The sequence below is a fragment of the Ranitomeya imitator genome, chromosome 5, assembly GCF_032444005.1.
Source record: "Ranitomeya imitator isolate aRanImi1 chromosome 5, aRanImi1.pri, whole genome shotgun sequence".
NCBI classification, from domain to species: Eukaryota; Metazoa; Chordata; class Amphibia; order Anura; family Dendrobatidae; genus Ranitomeya; species Ranitomeya imitator.
In genome coordinates this window covers 381,161,564-381,179,233 of record NC_091286.1, presented here as the reverse complement: position 1 = coordinate 381,179,233, position 17,670 = coordinate 381,161,564, and the positions used below count along the sequence as shown (strand labels likewise).

General features: G+C 43.1%; 1 protein-coding gene across 1 annotated transcript in view; it reads right to left on the bottom strand.

Annotated features, from left to right (window-relative positions):
• The window catches only part of COL21A1 (collagen type XXI alpha 1 chain), a 536,987-nt gene that overhangs the window by 9,063 nt on the left and 510,254 nt on the right, over positions 1–17,670 (bottom strand). Inside the window, exon 27 of the mRNA XM_069726746.1 lies at positions 10,775–10,829. Within this exon, the coding sequence (XP_069582847.1) occupies positions 10,775–10,829 (55 nt within the window). The remainder of the gene's footprint in view (positions 1–10,774; positions 10,830–17,670) is intronic.

Sequence of the window (17,670 nt, the reverse complement as noted above, 5' to 3'; positions counted from 1 at the left end):
CCCCTCAATTCTAACTCCAACACTAACCCCCCCACACCCCTAACCCTAATCCCAACTGTAGCCATAACCCTAATCACAACCCTAACCACAACCCTAATTCCAACCCTAACCCTAAGGCTATGTGCCCACGTTGCGGATTCGTGTGAGATATTTCCGCACCATTTTTGAAAAATCCGCGGGTAAAAGGCACTGCGTTTTACCTGCGGATTTTCCGCGGATTTCCAGTGTTTTTTGTGCAGATTTCACCTGTGGATTCCTATTGAGGAACAGGTGTAAAACGCTGCGGAATCCGCACAAAGAATTGACATGCTGCGGAAAATACAACGCAGCGTTTCCGCGCGGTATTTTCCGCACCATGGGCACAGCGGATTTGGTTTTTCATATGTTTACATGGTACTGTAAACCTGATGGAACACTGCTGCGAATCCGCAGTGGCCAATCCGCAGCCAAATCCGCACAGTGTGCATATAGCCTAATTCTAAAGGTATGTGCACACGCTGCGGATCCGCAGCAGTTTCCCATGAGTTTACAGTTCAATGTAAACCTACGGGAAACAAAAATCCCTGTACACATGCTGCGGAAAAACTGCACGGAAACGCAGCGGTTTACATTCCGCAGCATGTCACTTCTTTGTGCGGATTCCGCAGCGGTTTTACAACTGCTCCAATAGAAAATCGCAGTTGTAAAACCGCAGTAAAATGCGCAGAAAAAAACGCGGTAAATCCGCCATAAATCCGCAGCGGTTTAGCACTGCGGATTTATCAAATCCGCAGCGGAAAAAAACGCAGAGGACCAGAATACGTGTGCACATACCGAAACCCTAACCCTAACCCTACCCCTAACCCTAGCCCTAACCCTAACCCTAACCCTAGCCCTAACCCTAGCCCTAACCCTAGCCCTAACCCTAGCCCTAACCCTACCCCTAACCCTACCCCTACCCCTAACCCTACCCCTAGCCCTAACCCTAACCCTAACCCTACCCCTAACCCTACCCCTAACCCTATTCTAACATTAGTGGAAAAAAATTTTTTTATTTTTTTATTGTCCCTACCTATGGGGGTGACAAAGGGGGGGGGGTCATTTATTATTTTTGTTATTTTGATCACTGAGATATAATCTATCTCAGTGATCAAAATGCACTTTGGAACGAATCTGCCGGCCGGCAGATTCGGCGGGCGCATGCGCCCGCCATTTTGGAAGATGGCGGCGCCCAGGGAGAAGACGGACGGGACCCCGGCTGGATCGGTAAGTATGATGGGGTGGGGGGGACCACGGGGGGGGATCGGAGCACGGGGGGGGAATCGGAGCGCGGGAGGGGTGGAACGGAGCACGGGGGGCGTGGAACGGAGCACGGGGGGGCTGGAATGGAGCACGGGGGGGTGGAACGGAGCACCGGGGGGTGTGGATCGGAGTGCAGGGGGGGTGATTGGAGCACGGGGGGGTGATTGGAGCATGGGGGGAGCGGACAAGAGCATGGGGGGGAGCGGAGCACTGGACGGAGGGGAGCCGGAGCAGTGTACCGGCCAGATAGGGGGCCTGGGGGGGCGATCGGTGGGGTGGGGGCACATTAGTATTTCCAGCCATGGTCGATGATATTTCAGCATCGGCCATGGCTGGATTGTAATATTTCACCAGTTATAATAGGTGAAATATTACAAATCGCTCTGATTGGCAGTTTCACTTTCAACAGCCAATCAGAGCGATCGTAGCCACGAGGGGGTGAAGCCACCCCCCCGGGCTAAACTACCACTCCCCCTGTCCCTGCAGATCGGGTGAAATGGGAGTTAACCCTTTCACCCGATCTGCAGGGACGCGATCTTTCCATGACGCCACATAGGCGTCATGGGTCGGATTGGCACCGACTTTCATGACGCCTACGTGGCGTCATGGGTCGGGAAGGGGTTAAAGCTAAAAATGTTGCACAGTTGCCTTTTTTAGCCTCTGTGTTGTTGACTGTAGTATAATGTGAGAATCTGTCAGTGAGCTTGCGCTGATGAGAGAGTTTGTAACTCTTAGGCTGCCGTCACACTAGCAGTACTTGGTCAGTATTTTACATCAGTATTTGCAAGCCAAAACCAGAAGTGGGTGATAAATACCGAAGTGGTGCATATGTTTCTGTTATACTTTTCCTCTGATTGTTCTACTCCTGGTTTAAATACTGATTTAAAAAACTGACCAAATACTGCTAGTGTGACGGCAGCCTTATCTGTCGGAGCTCCTCTCAGCTCATGTACTGTATGTCCAAAGACCAAATCAATGATGAATGTGAAGGAAACAAAGCCTATTAAAGCCTCAATGGAGCTACATTTAAAATGAAATCCAATTGCAAAAATGCATTTTAGCCCCTAAACCATGAATTTGAGTAAAAAAAAATATTCCAAATGGTGGACAATCCCTTTAAGGAAGAAAATCATGATTCCATTTAAGCAACTTTTCTGGCCACATATTAAAGTCACACATTTTTCCCAATGTGTAATTGCCCAAACTTTTTGTGACTAAGGGTATGTTCACACGTTCCTGATTTCCATCCTTTTTTTTTCAGGACTGAAACCGCAGCTCTTTGCAGAAAACGCAGGTCCTTTTTTTGGTGCTTTTTTGGTGCGTTTTTTGATGCGTTTTTTGATGTGTTTTTTTATGCAGTTTTCTATGCAGAGTCTGTGTGTTTTCTAGGAAGTTTTTTAGGGTTAAAATGGCTGAAAATACCCTAACCCTACCCTTACCCCTACCCCTAACCCTACCCCTAACCCTAACCCTACCCCTAACCCTACCCCTACCCCTACCCCTAACCCTAACCCTAACCCTAACCCTAACCCTACCCCTAACCCTACCCCTAACCCTAACCCTAACCCTACCCCTAACCCTAACCCTACCCCTAACCCTAACCCTATTCTAACCTTAGTGGAAAAAAAAAAATTCTTAATTTTTTTTATTGTCCCTACCTATGGGGGTGACAAAGGGGGGGGGTGTCATTTACTATTTTTTTTATTTTGATCACTGAGATAGGTTATATCTCAGTGATCAAAATGCACTTTGGAACGAATCTGCCGGCCGGCAGATTCGGCGGGCGCACTGCACATGCGCCCGCCATTTTGCAAGATGGCGGCGCCCACGGAGAAGACGGCCGGACGGACACCGGGAGGCCGGGTAAGTATAAGGGGGGGAGATTAGGGCACGGGGGGGGGCATCGGAGCATGGGGGGGGCCATCGGAGCACGGGGGGGGGGTATCGGAGCATGGGGGGGTGGGATCGGGGCAGCCACACTCTGCCCACGCACTTCCGCCCGCTTCCCCGCACTTCCTGCTGCAGCGGTTCGGCACCACAAACCGCAATAAAACCCGCAGATATATTTTTGATCTGCGGGTTTTACTGCGGGTTTGACCTCACAATGGAGGTCTATGGGTGCAGAACCGCTGCGGCTCCGAAAAAAGAAGTGACATGGTACTTCTTTTTTACTGCGGCTATTCAGCGCGGCTTTTTTTCCCGATTCCCGCATCATGTGCACAGTGGTTCCTGTTTTCCATAGGGTACAGTGTACTGTACCCTGCATGGAAAACAGCTGCGGAACCGCAGCGGCAAAAACGCTGCGGTTCCGCCGAAAAAAACGCACTGTGTGAACATGGCCTTATGGTTTTAAAAAGGCCCCACAACTTTAATAGAAGTGGGCAGTTCTTAGCAGAAGGTACATTGTCAATAACTTCAAGAGAAATTAAGTATAATTATGTCAGAAAGAGGCATACATTATTCAGTTACCAGATGGATACATTTCTCATTCTGGTGCATTGTTTAAATTCATAGACGTCTGATCTGTCAAAGTTTAAAAGTAATTAACCGGTATAAATGATAAAAGAATAAAAATGAAGCATTAAAATTTCAGTTTTTCGGTCACTAAACCTTTTTGAATAAATGAAATAAAAAAATCAAAACCTTGCAAGTACCCTAAAACCATATTAAAAAATGCTAACCCACCAGGCAAAAATATTAAGTCTTCAAACAGCGCTGTGGGTGGAAAAATTAAAAAGTTATGCACAGAAAATGTTGGCAATTTGTGCGACAACACAGCGTTTATTGTTAATTATGCCAGACATATTATTCAGCACGTCAAGAAACACAAGCCATTGTTCATATGAGCCTGAATGTTGACTCTTGTTGTAGGTTGAATTGAGGTTTGTTGATTTGTTGAATGGTTGATGACTACCTATTGTATCAGTCCTTTCAGTTTATTGTTCTGGTATACTTGAGGGACAAAGGCATAGATTAATTGAATAATCAATGTGTGTTAATTTGGTGAATGCCTGCTGACTAGTGATGAGCGAATATACTCATTACTGGAGATTTCCCGAGCACGCTCGGGTGTCCTTCGGGTATTTTTTAGTGCTCAGAGATTTAGTTTTTATTGCCGCAGCTGGATGATTTACATCTGTTAGCCAGCATAAATACATGTGGGGATTCCCTAGCAACCAGGCAACCCCCACATGTACTTATGCTGGCTAACAGATGTAAATCATTCAGCTGCGGCAATAAAAACTAAATCTCCGAGCACTTAAAAATACTCGGAGGACACCCGAGCATGCTCGAGAAATCTCGATAACGAGTATATTCTCTCATCACTACTGCTGACTACCTATTCTATCAGTCCATGCAGCTTGTTGTTCTGCAAACATTGAAGGACAAAATATGCAAGTTAATTGAACACTCGAACAATAAGAGATTACCTCCTCCCACCTCCCCCCAAACCTGTGGATAATGGCCTGAAGGACAGCTGTGGGTATAAAAAAGGGACCTCTCTACTTCTACATGGAGACTTTAAAGGGCAGATGCCAATGCACCATGGTTCCAACTGGAGAAATACAGATTTGATCCACTGCCCATTACTGAACCTATGGAACCATTTGGAGAACTCAGGTTGAGATAATCAGGTCATATGGCCATGTACCTCAATGGACTCTGGACTTTTGGCTATGTACCTCAATGGTCTTTCTAAGCTTGCAGCTACCTTCTCTCTGTTGGTGCCCAACAAAAGTGTCGTGCCACTAGTGGGGGTAGTTGGCCCTGGATGCCCAGAAGTCGCAGATATTCTAATTCCCAGCAAGAAAGCGGAAGGTTGAGTCTCTGTCATTTGCACCATCTTGTGTACTTGCTGGGACTATTCTGTATATTTTTGTCTATTGGTGGTTCACTAAAGAATGGCCACACTGTGTTATCTTCACCCTGTGTTGTCTGAGTAGTATTCTGCAGATGGAAAAGGAGAACAGGTGTTCAGTGAGAAGAGTTCTGGTCCATGAGGTCTTTCTAAAGACAACCAGGCCAGCGGACGAGAGCACCCACTGACCCTCGTGACTCCACAGGAAGCTATAACTTGATGTTACTGTCTAAATTACGGGCAGTCTCAATGCATAATTGCAGCCAGCCAAGTATATTTTTATTTGAAATGCTCCTGTATTGCAGAGAAGATATAGTTTGAATAGACGGTCAGGAACCATAGGCATAGACTATTCCATTGCTGTCTCTGGGCAGCTTTTCCTAATGCCGCTCTTGGTGATTTAAAGGTTTCTTCCTGTACACACATGGAGAGGCCTGTCACTCACTTGAAATGGTGTGGCACTCTTCAAATTGTATTTACTCTAAGGTATAACAGCAGAAGTTGGCTCTCCATTTTCTTTGGTTCGATGCTTTATTGGAAATTAATGTGCACAAATGACATACAGTTCGGTCTTCAATACATCTTATGCGTCATTCCTTAATCATAGATGATATTCCACAATGTGTAAGATGTATTGAAGACCACAGAGTAAGTGATTTGTGCACATGGTTTTCCAATGGAGCATTGAACCAAGGAAAACAAAATGTCAACTTTCCTCTGCTGTTACACCTCCTTACCTGCCCAGGATGTCTTGCACCTGAAATAAAAGTGATGCAGGTGGGGTGAGCTGTCATTTTCTGTGTTTGGATATTTACTCTGAGACGTCAAAGTATACCTGGCTTCAATCATGCAGTCACCTCTGATTCATGCTACTTGTGGTGTGGGCAGCATGATTCAATTGACAGGTTCCCTTTAAAGCTTTTAGAATCCTTGCTGCATCTATCTATTATTCTTGTATGAAACAAAGCTTGCCATACCCATTAAACATTTACATATGGACAACACACGGATGACATCCTTGTTCTACTATTTTCTTTCAAGGAGTCATTGACTTGCATTGGCGATTGTGATCCACAACAAGAATCAACGTAGGACATTTCTGCATTTTATTTATTGCAGAAATTCAGTCCACAAAAGAAAAAGTATCTGTTAAAAGGTCACATTTATTGTAATTGGTCCATCATCAATCTACAAAAATAATGGATAGCACATGTGCCAAAAAAATTGATGTGTGAAAGAGCCTTAGGCTATGTTCACATGTTTTTTGCGGCGTTTTTTTCTGGATCCAAAACTGCTTGCAAAAAGCAGGTTTTTCTGAGTTCTATCTGTTCTTTTTGGTGCAGATTATATATTTCATTTCTCTACAGTACACATTTAATAAAGTTAGTTTCATTCACCAAAAAAGCAGCAATAAACACAGTTGTGTTTTTTTGCAGTACTTTTACAATTTCTCATTGTTTTTTAAAGTGAACAAGAGCTAAAAAAAATGCTGAAAGAATTGACATGCTGCAGTTTTAAAAAAAAAATAGTCTTCCAATTCAGTCGGGAAAAAAAAGGTAATCATGTGCATGAGATTTCTGAATTCTCATAGCTTTTGCTGGCATTGTAAAAAACAGCCTTTAGGGCTCGCTCACGCTGGTGTATAACTTGGACTGCAATATGAAAAAGTAACATTTTTACCCCCCAATAGAAATCCAGTGAATTCTGTACTCCCAAATCATTATGTCTCCTCCTTCTGAGCCCCACAGTGTGCCTAAAGGCTTGCTTACACTGGCGTATAATATGGAGGAGATCAGTGAGAACATATCACATTGCACTCTGACCAATGTTATATATAGACAGACAAATAGATGATAGAATAGCTAGATGTTCTGTAGATACATAATGTCACTAAAGGGTTTCACCATATTTAACCTATTAAATAATTTTTAAAAATTACATGGGAACCCCTCTCTTTTTGATAACCACCAAAGGTAAAACAAACAGCTAGGGGTCATATATTATGAATTTGGGATGGTCCCTGGTTATTGTGCACTTCCAGCCTAAAAATACAAACCCGCAGCCACCCCAGAATTGACAGATCACATTAGATGCGCCAATTTTGGTGCCTTTACTGGCTCTTCACAAATTTTCTGGTGCGGTGGCAATCGGGACAATGGTATTTGGATTTGATGACAACTGTAATTTATGAAATATCACAGCTGCCATCAAGCCCTGAAGTTAGTAATGGAGAGGTGTCTATCAGACAACCCCATTTCTAACAGTACTAAAAAATAAGTGACACAAAAAAAAAACTTTATTTAAATAAAGACTCACCAATACTCTCTAAATAAATATTGCTGATTCACCAATTTATTGAAAAAGATAAGAAAATCCCATGCAGGTCCGCCATAATCAACCAAGTCCAATGAAGTCCAAAAATCAATATCTGAAAAACATGAAAAGACAGAAATAAAAATAAGAGATTGACCATTGTTCACCAATTTATTACCAAAAATGTTTCCACGAACGTCTGATGTATTCCACCTTCCCTGAAACTGGCTCCGGAGACTGTGGATTGCAGTAAAGTGACCACTATTCACAGGCGCCATTGATGACAACGCTCAACAGCGTCACTGGGCCATGCTGCAGTCAGCAAGACCTGGCGACTTTGATGAGCGTTGTCGTCAGTATTCAGCACCGGTGAATAGTGGTCACTTTACTGCTATTCACAGTCGCCAGATTTGGGAAACATGGAATACATCGGAGCTTCATGGAAACATTTTTGGTAATAAATTGGTGAACAAGGGACTGTTTCTTGATTTTATTTCTGTCTTTTTAGGTTTTTAGGTAGTCTATTTCTGGACTACATCATATTTGGTAGATTATGGTGGGTCTGCCGTGGATTTTTTAATTTTTTTCAATAAATTGGTAAGCGAGGTATAGTGTGGGATAGGCTTTATTCAAATAAAAGGTTTTCGGTATGTGTGATTTTATTTTTGATTACTGGATTAGTAATGGGGGTGTCTGATAAACAATGCTTCATTACTAACCCAATAGCGGCAGCTGTGATTTTTGACAAATCACAGTTGTCATCAACTCCAACTACCATTACCCTTATTGCCACAACACCAGGGCATTCAGGAAGATCATTGTAAAGCACCAGAAGTGTCGCATGTAATGGGATGAATCAATTTTGAGGTGGCTGCAGGCTTGTATTTTTAGGCGGGAAAGGGCCCAATAACTGGGGACCTTCCAAGCCTGGAAATAAAAGTCCCCAGCTGTCTGCTTTACATTTGCTTGTTATAAAAAAATAGATATACGGTAATTTTTTAAAAGGCACTAATGGGAGCAAGATTATTATATGTAGGAGGCTTGTGACTTTATATATCTATAGGACAGCTAGATATTCTATCTATCTAACTATATCTTTATATATGATTTCTTTATTAGTTTCTGACCCTTGACCGGAGGGTATGTAGCAGTTATACATACTCCTGGCCAGAGGTGGTCTAGTGGTTGTGGCTATGCTCCATACACTTCTACTGATGTGTCTGGCCAATGGGTGTGGCTGGCTTGAGGACACGGCCTTGCTTCGTACAAGTATATGAAAGCAAAGCCACGCCCACTGGCTGGTACTCATACATACCCACCGATCTTTTGTCAGAAACCAGCAAATCCCTGCAGTTCAGAATGCGTGCACTGAAGGTTTCATAAGTCTGCAGTCACAGAGTGACTTACTTATTTTCTATAAAAAACTCATTAATAAATGCTGCAAAAAGGCAATGTGTGAATAGAGTTTTAAATGGTAAAGTGAATTTTGTTATTCAAAACTACAAATCAACCCACAAATAGAAAGAACTCACATGGCTATATATATAGAAAAATAAAAAAGTGATAGCACTTTGAAAAAGGGAGGGAGATAATGAAAGCGCAAAATATGGAAAACTTGATTGGGAGTGAAATACACTGCTCAAAAAAAATAAAGGGAACACTAAAATCCCACATCCTAGATATCACTGAATGAAATATTCCAGTTGTAAATATTCATTACATAGTGGAATGTGTTGAGAACAATAAAACCTAAAAATGATCGGCGTAAACCACAACTAATATCCTATGGAGGTCTGGAGTTGGAATGATGCTCAAAATCAAAGTGGAAAATGAAGTTACAGGCTGATCCAACTTCAGTGGAAATGCCTCAAGACAAGGAAATGATGCTCAGTAGTGTATGTGGCCTCCACGTGCCTGTATGACCTCCCTACAATACCTGGGCATGCTCCTGATGAGGCGGCAGATTGTCTCCTGAGGGATCTCTTCCCAGACCTGAACAAAAGCATCCCCAACTCCTGGACAGTCTGTGGTGCCACGTGACATTGGTGGATGTGTAAGACATGATGTCCCAGATGTGTTCAATCGGATTCAGGTCTGGGAAACGGGCAGGCCAGTCCATAGCTTCAATGCCTTCATCTTGCAGGAACTGCTGGCACACTCCAGCCACAAGAGGTCTGGCATTGTCCTGCACTAGGAGGAACCCAGGGCCAACCTCACCAGCATATTGTCTCACAAGGGGTCTGAGGATCTCATCTCGGTACCTAATGGCATTCAGGCTACCTCTGGTGAGCACATGGAGGGCTGTGCGGCCCTCCAAAGAAATGCCACACCACACCATTACTGACCCACTGCCAAACCGGTCATGTTGAAAGATGTTGCAGGCAGCAGATCACTCTCCACATCGTCTCCAGACTCTGTCATATCTGCCACATGTGCTCAGTGTGAACCTGCTTTCATCTGTGAAGAGCACAGGGCATCGGTGGCGAATTTGCCGATCCTGGTATTCTGTGGAAAATGCCAAGCGTCCTGCACGGTGTTGGGCTGTGAGCACAACCCCCATCTGTGGACGTTGGGCATTCAGACCATCCTCATGGATTCGGTTTCTAACCGTTTGTGCAGACACATACATATTTGTGGTCTGCTGGATGTCATTTTGCAGTGCTCTGGCAGTGCTCCTCCTTGCACAAAGGCTGAGGTAGCAATCCTGCTGCTGGGTTGTTGCCCTCCTACGGCCCCCTCCACGTCTCCTGGTGTACTGGACAGTCTTCTGGTAGCGCCTCCAGCCTCTGGACACTATGCTGAAAGACACAGAAAACCTTCTTGCCACAGCTCGCATTGATGTGCCATCCTGGATTAGCTGCACTACCTGAGCCACTTGTGTGGGTTCTAAAGTCCGTCTAATGCTACCACGAGTGTGAAAGCACAACATTCAAAAGTGGCAAAAACATCAGCCAGAAAGCATTGGTACTGAGATGTGGTCTGTGGTCCCCATCTGCAGAACCACTCCTTTGAGTGTGTCTTGATAATTGCCAATAATTTCCATCTGTTGTCTATTCCATTTGCACAACAGCATGTGAAATTAATTGTCAAACAGTGTTGCTTCCTGAGTGGACAGTTTGATTTCACAGAAGTTTGATTTACTTGGAGTTATATTCTGTTGTTTAAGTGTTCACTTTATTTTTTTGAGCAGTGTAGTTAATAAAGAATTTACTTTTGTCAATGAGTGCAGTTCATAGATGTCAAATGTTTTCCTTACATTTATAACAATATCTTGAGAATTGTTTCAAATGAAGTATATTTTTTTATGGTACTACAACATACCTTTTAAAACATCCATGCAAATTTCCCGTATAAATTGTTCAGATTGTTCTTTGCCCTTTATAAAAACAAAAACATTAACATGAGTGTCTGAATAGCACAGACTAATAATTTATTCAAATTTCATATTCGTCTAGCCACCTTAATTTCACTTATAACTTACTTATATTTCTAAAAATATTTTAATTTCCTAATACAGTTTATAAAGAGTCTTGCACAGTCTATAGTAACATCTGTAGAGATTTTTTTTATAGAGATTATCACCTTCAGCAAGACAATGACACCAAACATACCCACAGCCAATTTAATTAGGAACTACCTTCAGTGTAAAAAAGAACATGAAGTCCTGAAAGTGATGATATAGCCTCCACAGAACCTTTATCTCAACATCTTTGAGTTCCTCTGGGATTACATGGAGAGACAGAATGATATACACAAACCTACAACCACAGAAATGTGGTTATTTCTGTATGATTTTTGAAACAATCTTTCTGACGATTTACTTCAAAAACTGTGTGCGAGTGTCCATAGAAGAATGGATGCTGTTTTGGAGGAAAATGGCAGTCACATCAAATATTGATCTGATATAGATTCCTTTTTGTCCATTAATTTTGCATTTTGTTAATTGATAAAAATAAACTATTAACACCTCTATATTTAAAAGCACTCTTAATTTGCTAAAAAAAAATCCACACATGCCTAAAACTTTTGCATATTTCCTTAAAAAATTAAAATCAGACACTGGAATATATTATTTTCTTATTACTTGCTTTAAAATTTTGATAACTTTTTTTTTTATTATATAAGGGTGTCCCTAAAGTCTGGACACATAGGAATTCTCATTAACTATAAATGTAATTAATTTAATTAACTGTAATGTTAAAGAAGTTATTTGATATTCCAATTGAATAAAATGTTATTAATAGATGTAATTTTTTTTTAATATGTATTTTTGCCTACTGTATGTGTCCAGACTTTAATTACTGTATATTAGGGGAAAACAGAAAAAAACACGGCACTGCTGCACCCACTGATCCAGAATACCCGCAAATAAAAGCTGCTGCTATGCAACACCGCCAAAACCACCTGCACAGACATACGGGTGCACTTCATCCATCAGTACACAAATAGTCTAAACAAAGAAAGAAAAAAAATGATGGTGCACTCACCGGTCCTATTTTCAACAGTGGTTTATTGCAGCATATGCAAGGAAACAACTAGGGAGAACGTGGATTGAGGAGGACGACGGCCGTTTCACGCGGCTGCGCTTCAACGGGTCCTGATAGTGAAAGGAAGTGGGCAAGCACCCATAAAATGCCGTAATCCAAGGGACCGCCCATCTCCTGACATTATCGATACAAAAAAAACACCCACCAACATGTGATAAAATATCCAATACGATAGAAACAAATTAAAAACAATTGACAATAATCAAACTTGGAGGAATAACAATGAACACAAATAGTTAATGAAAATAATTGACAACAAAGAGAAAATGCAAAGGAAGTTATTCATAAAAAAACTGTCCTAGACATTAAATTAACAGTGCAGGAGGGAGTAGTTCATTTTCATGGTGTGGGATGGTCCCCAGGATACCTTCACACAATTCGTGGGGTTCTTGGACCATTCCAACACCATGAATATGAAATCTACGTCAAAATTTGGGGGTAATGTGCTAGACTTCCTAGACATTAAATTAACGGTGCAGGAGGGAGTAGTTCATACTGAAGTCTTTCGCAAACCATCAGCGTCTAATGAGCTTTTGCATTTTAATAGCGCCCATCCTTCCTATGCAAAACAGGCTCTCCCCTGTAGCCAGTTCCTGAGAGTCAGGAGAATTAATAATAAAACCAGTGGATTTATTAGACAGTCACAAGAGTTATATAAAAGATTTGAAGAACGGGGCCATCCCCGCCCACTTTTGGATACAGCGTTAAAAAGGGCGGTTGATAATAGTTGCGCTATTCCCCTTACTGCAGAAAAGGAAAGAGCAATAAATTTGTTTTTTCTTTCAAGTTTGGCCCGATGGATAGGTATATCAGGTCCATCATTAGAAGAAATTGGTATATCTTGAACAAAGACGCAGATTTAACACAGATGGTAGAAAATGGTCCCTTATTTGCTTCTCGTCGTAGTAAAAATTTGAAGGATAAATTGGTCCACAATTACTTTGTGAGTTAGCAAGAGAATTGGTTGGATACAGCAGCCCCCAAAGGTAATTATAAATGTGGCCACTGCAATTTTTGTTCCTTTCATACAACAGGTAACAGGTTACATCTTGGTGCGGTTTTTCATCAGGTACGACAATTTATCTCCTGTAGAATCACACACGTAGTGTACGCCATTTTTTGCCCTTGTGGTTTTTTCTACATTGGTAAAACCATTCACCCGCTTTTCTTGAGAATAAGGGAGCATTTCAATTCAATCCGGACAGAAAAAGGAGCTCCACGGTTCATTGAGCATGTTAGGAAAGCCCATGCAGGCAATACTAATGTCCTGCGTTTTGCAGGAATAGAACAGGTTAAATTACCTCGACGGGGCGGGGATCTTCATAGGCTGCTTCTTAGGAGAGAAGGTAAATGGATTCTCCGTACAGAGGCAATGGGTCCTTTAGGCTTAAATGAAAAAATTGATATGGCAGTTTTTTTTATGAATAACTTCCTTTGCATTTTCTCTTTGTTGTGAATTATTTTCATTAACTATGTGTGTTCATTGTTATTGCTCCAAGTTTGATTATTGTCAATTGTTTTTAATTTGTTTCTATCATATTGGATATTTTATCACATGTTGGTGGGTGTTTTTTTGTATCGATAGTGTCAGGAGATGGGCGGTCCCTTGGATTACGGCATTTTATGGGTGCCTGCCCACTTCCTTTCACTAGCAGGACCCGTTGAAGCGCAGCCGCACGAAACAGCCATCGTCCTCCTCAATCCACGTTCTCCCTAGTTGTTTCCTTGCATATGCCGCAATAAACCACTGTTGAAAATAGGACCAGTGAGTGCACCATCATTTTTTTTCTGTCTTTGTTTGCACTGTTTAGTTACTGTATGTTATCTGATATGTTTCTATGCTCTGTGTAAAGCAATTTAGAGATTTGCTTCACAGCAACCACAAAGATGTAGATTAGAAATGAGTGAGCACTAAAATGCTCAGATGCTCACTACTCTAGCTGAGCAATTCATAATGTTTGGATGTTCGGTTTGAGTATAATGGGAATCAATAAGGTATCCGAGCATTTTTCTGGCAGACTCTACAATGAGGTCTGGGAGCGCCTGCGCCAGCGAGACGCAGGAATCCAAGGCGCGCATGCGCAGAAAGCAGTGATGTGTGATTTGCATAATAGCATGTTCACACTACTCATAGGGCACCTCTCTTTAGTGCTCTCCGCACCGTACTGCCACTGTTTCATTGTATGTTGGCATATGTACATATGTGTTTCTGATATTTTTCCATTCAGGTGCTATACCAATTGCCTAATAGTGTGCTTTTATTGCTCACAAGGCACTTTGCGGTGCCCCTTATACCATATTATTTTCTTACTATATATAAAACCTATCATCTCTGCTGGCACATCTGCGTTGGGGCGCCCCAGTTGCAGTCCCGCCCTATGATGTTCTGGGTTTCTGGTTTGCACCTGCCACCTTGCGGGGCTCTTTTGTATATGCTCTTGATATATTTGCATCTTTAAACAGAGCAGGCGCCTTTCTTCAGGCCTCTATGTCCATATGTGATCATCTGGACCAACGCCTCCTTTCTGCGCATGCGCGCCTTGGATTCCTGCGTCTCATCTGGCGCAGGCGCTGTCTATTGGGTACTTCTGCCCATGTGTGGCTTCCTCGGTGGTGCGGTCCCCTCCGGTTTGCTGATGCTCGCCTACACCGATCGCTCATGAGCCATTATGCTCACGGTAGCTATGGCTGTTAGACACCTCTGTTTACATCTTCCCTGACGAAGCCTGGTTCGCCAGGCGATACGCGTGAGCATCACTTCACCAGGTTGTATTCCTATGGGGAGGGGTTTCTTCCGTTTATATTCATGACACCCAGTAGTATTATTATGTACAGGTGACCCTTAAGCCTGGCAGTTGGCTTGTTGGTTCTATACCACATTGGACAACTACTTTTGCCTTTTTTCTTTTTTCTGCATATGGTTGTTCCATGTGCTTAAATGGGCTATCTATGGTGTTGTCCAATTAGGGACTTTTGCACACTACTTCATGAGCCACTAGGTTGTATTTGGGTTACAATATTATACTAAGTTATGGTGTCTATTACCTGTGTGTATTAGATGGTGTTTGTATATTTTTTTATTATGTTTTAACTGTTTGTGGTGTTTTTGAAGTGTTAATAAAATCAGCCTGTTATATTTTTATAACTGTTTCTTATTATTGGATGGTGTGCAATTCTTTTTGCAGTAATGCTTTTCTTTTTATTAGCTAAAATTGGTCTTTATTACTGACATTGCACCCTCGACATATTTCTAATACTATATAGCAGTGCGCCCAATTTTCTGGTTTATAGCCTACTTATTGACACAATTTTGGTGGGCCAAAAAAATCAAGACCACATTTTGATCAGTCTGTTATCTCCATCTAACACCTGGTCCATCTGTGGTCTCCAAATTCTTTGCTTTTCAGGCCTACATTGTGTTTTTTTGTCTGCTAGCCTTGGTCTATAGAGTATTTTGTGGTAAAAATAATTTTAAAACTAAAAAACAGGCCAAATATTGAAACAGTCTGTTATCTCCATCAGATGCCTGGTATATCTGTGGTGTCAAAATCCTCACTTTGCAGGCATACATTGCCTTTTTTGCCTGCTAGCATTGGTCTTTTCAGTATTTTGCGTTAAAAAAATGTTAAAGCAAAAAAACAGGCCACATATTGAAATAGTCTGTTATCTCACTCAGACGCCCAGTCTATCTGTGGTCTCCAAATACTTGCTTTTCAGGCATACTGATCACATATAAGTTTTCTCAAAATTAATAAACTTGTATTGAACTTTGAAAATATTTTATTAGTCCATTTAAAATGGGCAAGGCAAGGAGCAAGGGACGGGGAAGTGGACGTGATGCTGATGGTGCATGCAGAGGAGGAGGCCATGGCCAAGCTGAAAGTGGGCCACAGTAAAGACCCACATCTTCTCGCTCGACCTTCCTGTCCCAATTTCTACGGGACTGCAGCACACCTCTATTGAAGCCAGAACAGTGTGAAATGGTTGTTGGTTGGATAGCGGGTAATGCTTCCAGTAACTTAGCCACCACCACGTCTTCCACACGGTCAAGTCTGAGTAGCTGTGAGTGTGGACCTCATATTACTCACCCTGATCCTCCTTCCTCCCACCATGCCGAGTGCCCTGAGACAACTGATCCCACACTTGGACACTCCGAAGAGCTGTTCAGATTTCCCTTTAAAGACTCCGGACTCTCAGTAGGTCAACTTGGAGTAGGGCAAGATGAGATCACATGTAGCGATACCCAAAGATTTGAACAGCCACGGTCACATGAGGGCTATGGTGGGAAAGTGTCACAAGAGGTGGACGATGATGAGACACAATTGCCAGAAAGTCAGGAGGAGGAGCAAGGTGCGGATGTGGAAGAAGAGTGGTGGATGACATAGTAACTGACCGTACCTGACAGGAGTACATGCAGAGCGAGGACAGCAGCACACATGGGGAAAGAGGCATAGCACCCCAACAGGCAGGAAGAAGCAGTGTGGTGACCACAGACAGATGGAGTGCATCCGTTCCCCGTAACACTAACAAGACTGAAGTTGCCATTCCAACTGTTAGATCTTCCCGAGTCTGGTTGTTTTTTAAAGACTCTGCCGATAACCCCAAACAGGCCATTTGCAGCACCTGCCATGCCCGCATCAACAGTGGTAGCAAAACAGCCTGCCTGGCCACCACCAGCATGATCAGGCACATGGCCAAACCTCAGGCTCCAGGTCCACTGCCTGCTGGTCACATCACTGCTTCTTCCACTGTTTTGCGTAGAAGCCAATCCACATCCAATCCAATCCAATCCGTGCATGTGAAGATACCTCTAGTTCTGCACCTGTTGTGGCCCACAGTCAAACAGCACCATCAGCTAGCTCGTCCACGTCCTTGTCCCAGCACAACCTTCAGTTGTCTATAACCCAGTCTTTGGAACACAAGCAGAAATACCCAGCCAACGCCCCACAGGCCACAGTCCTCAATTCTAATATATCTCTTCTGCTTGCACTAGAAATGCTGCCTTTTAGGCTCTTTGAGACAGAAGCTTTCCGCAACCTGATGGCGGTGGCCATCCCAAGGTACTCGGTCCCCAGTCGCCACTATGTCTCCCAGTGTGCCGAATCGGCATTACACCAGCATGTGTCCCACAACAATACATGTGCCCTCAACAATGCTGTTACTGAGAGAGTCCACCTAACCACGGACATATGGACAAGTGCTTACGGGCAGGGATGGTACATCTCACTGACGGCACACTGGGTTAACATAGTGGAAGCCAGTCAGACCTTTGGATGGAACACATCCTCCCAATGCCGAGGATTGCGGGCCCTACGTCAATCAGGGTTGCCCCCAGTCTACAGCTCCTGCACCTCCTCCTCCTTTTCAACCTCCATCTCTGAAAGGAGCACATCAGTCAGAAGCTGGAAGCACTGCAGCACTGCCTTAGCTAAGTGGCAACAGGCTGTGCTGAAACTAATCTGCTTAGGAGACAAACCGCATAATGCTGAAGAGTTGTGGACAGCGCTGAAAGAGCAGTCAGATTTTTGAATAACACCGCTGAACCTACAGCCAGGCATGGTCGTGTGTGACAATGGCCGGAACCTGGTGGCGGCTCTGATGCAAGATGAACTCACTAATGCACCTTGCCTGGCCCATGTGCTTAACCTGGTCGTTCAACATTTTCTCAAA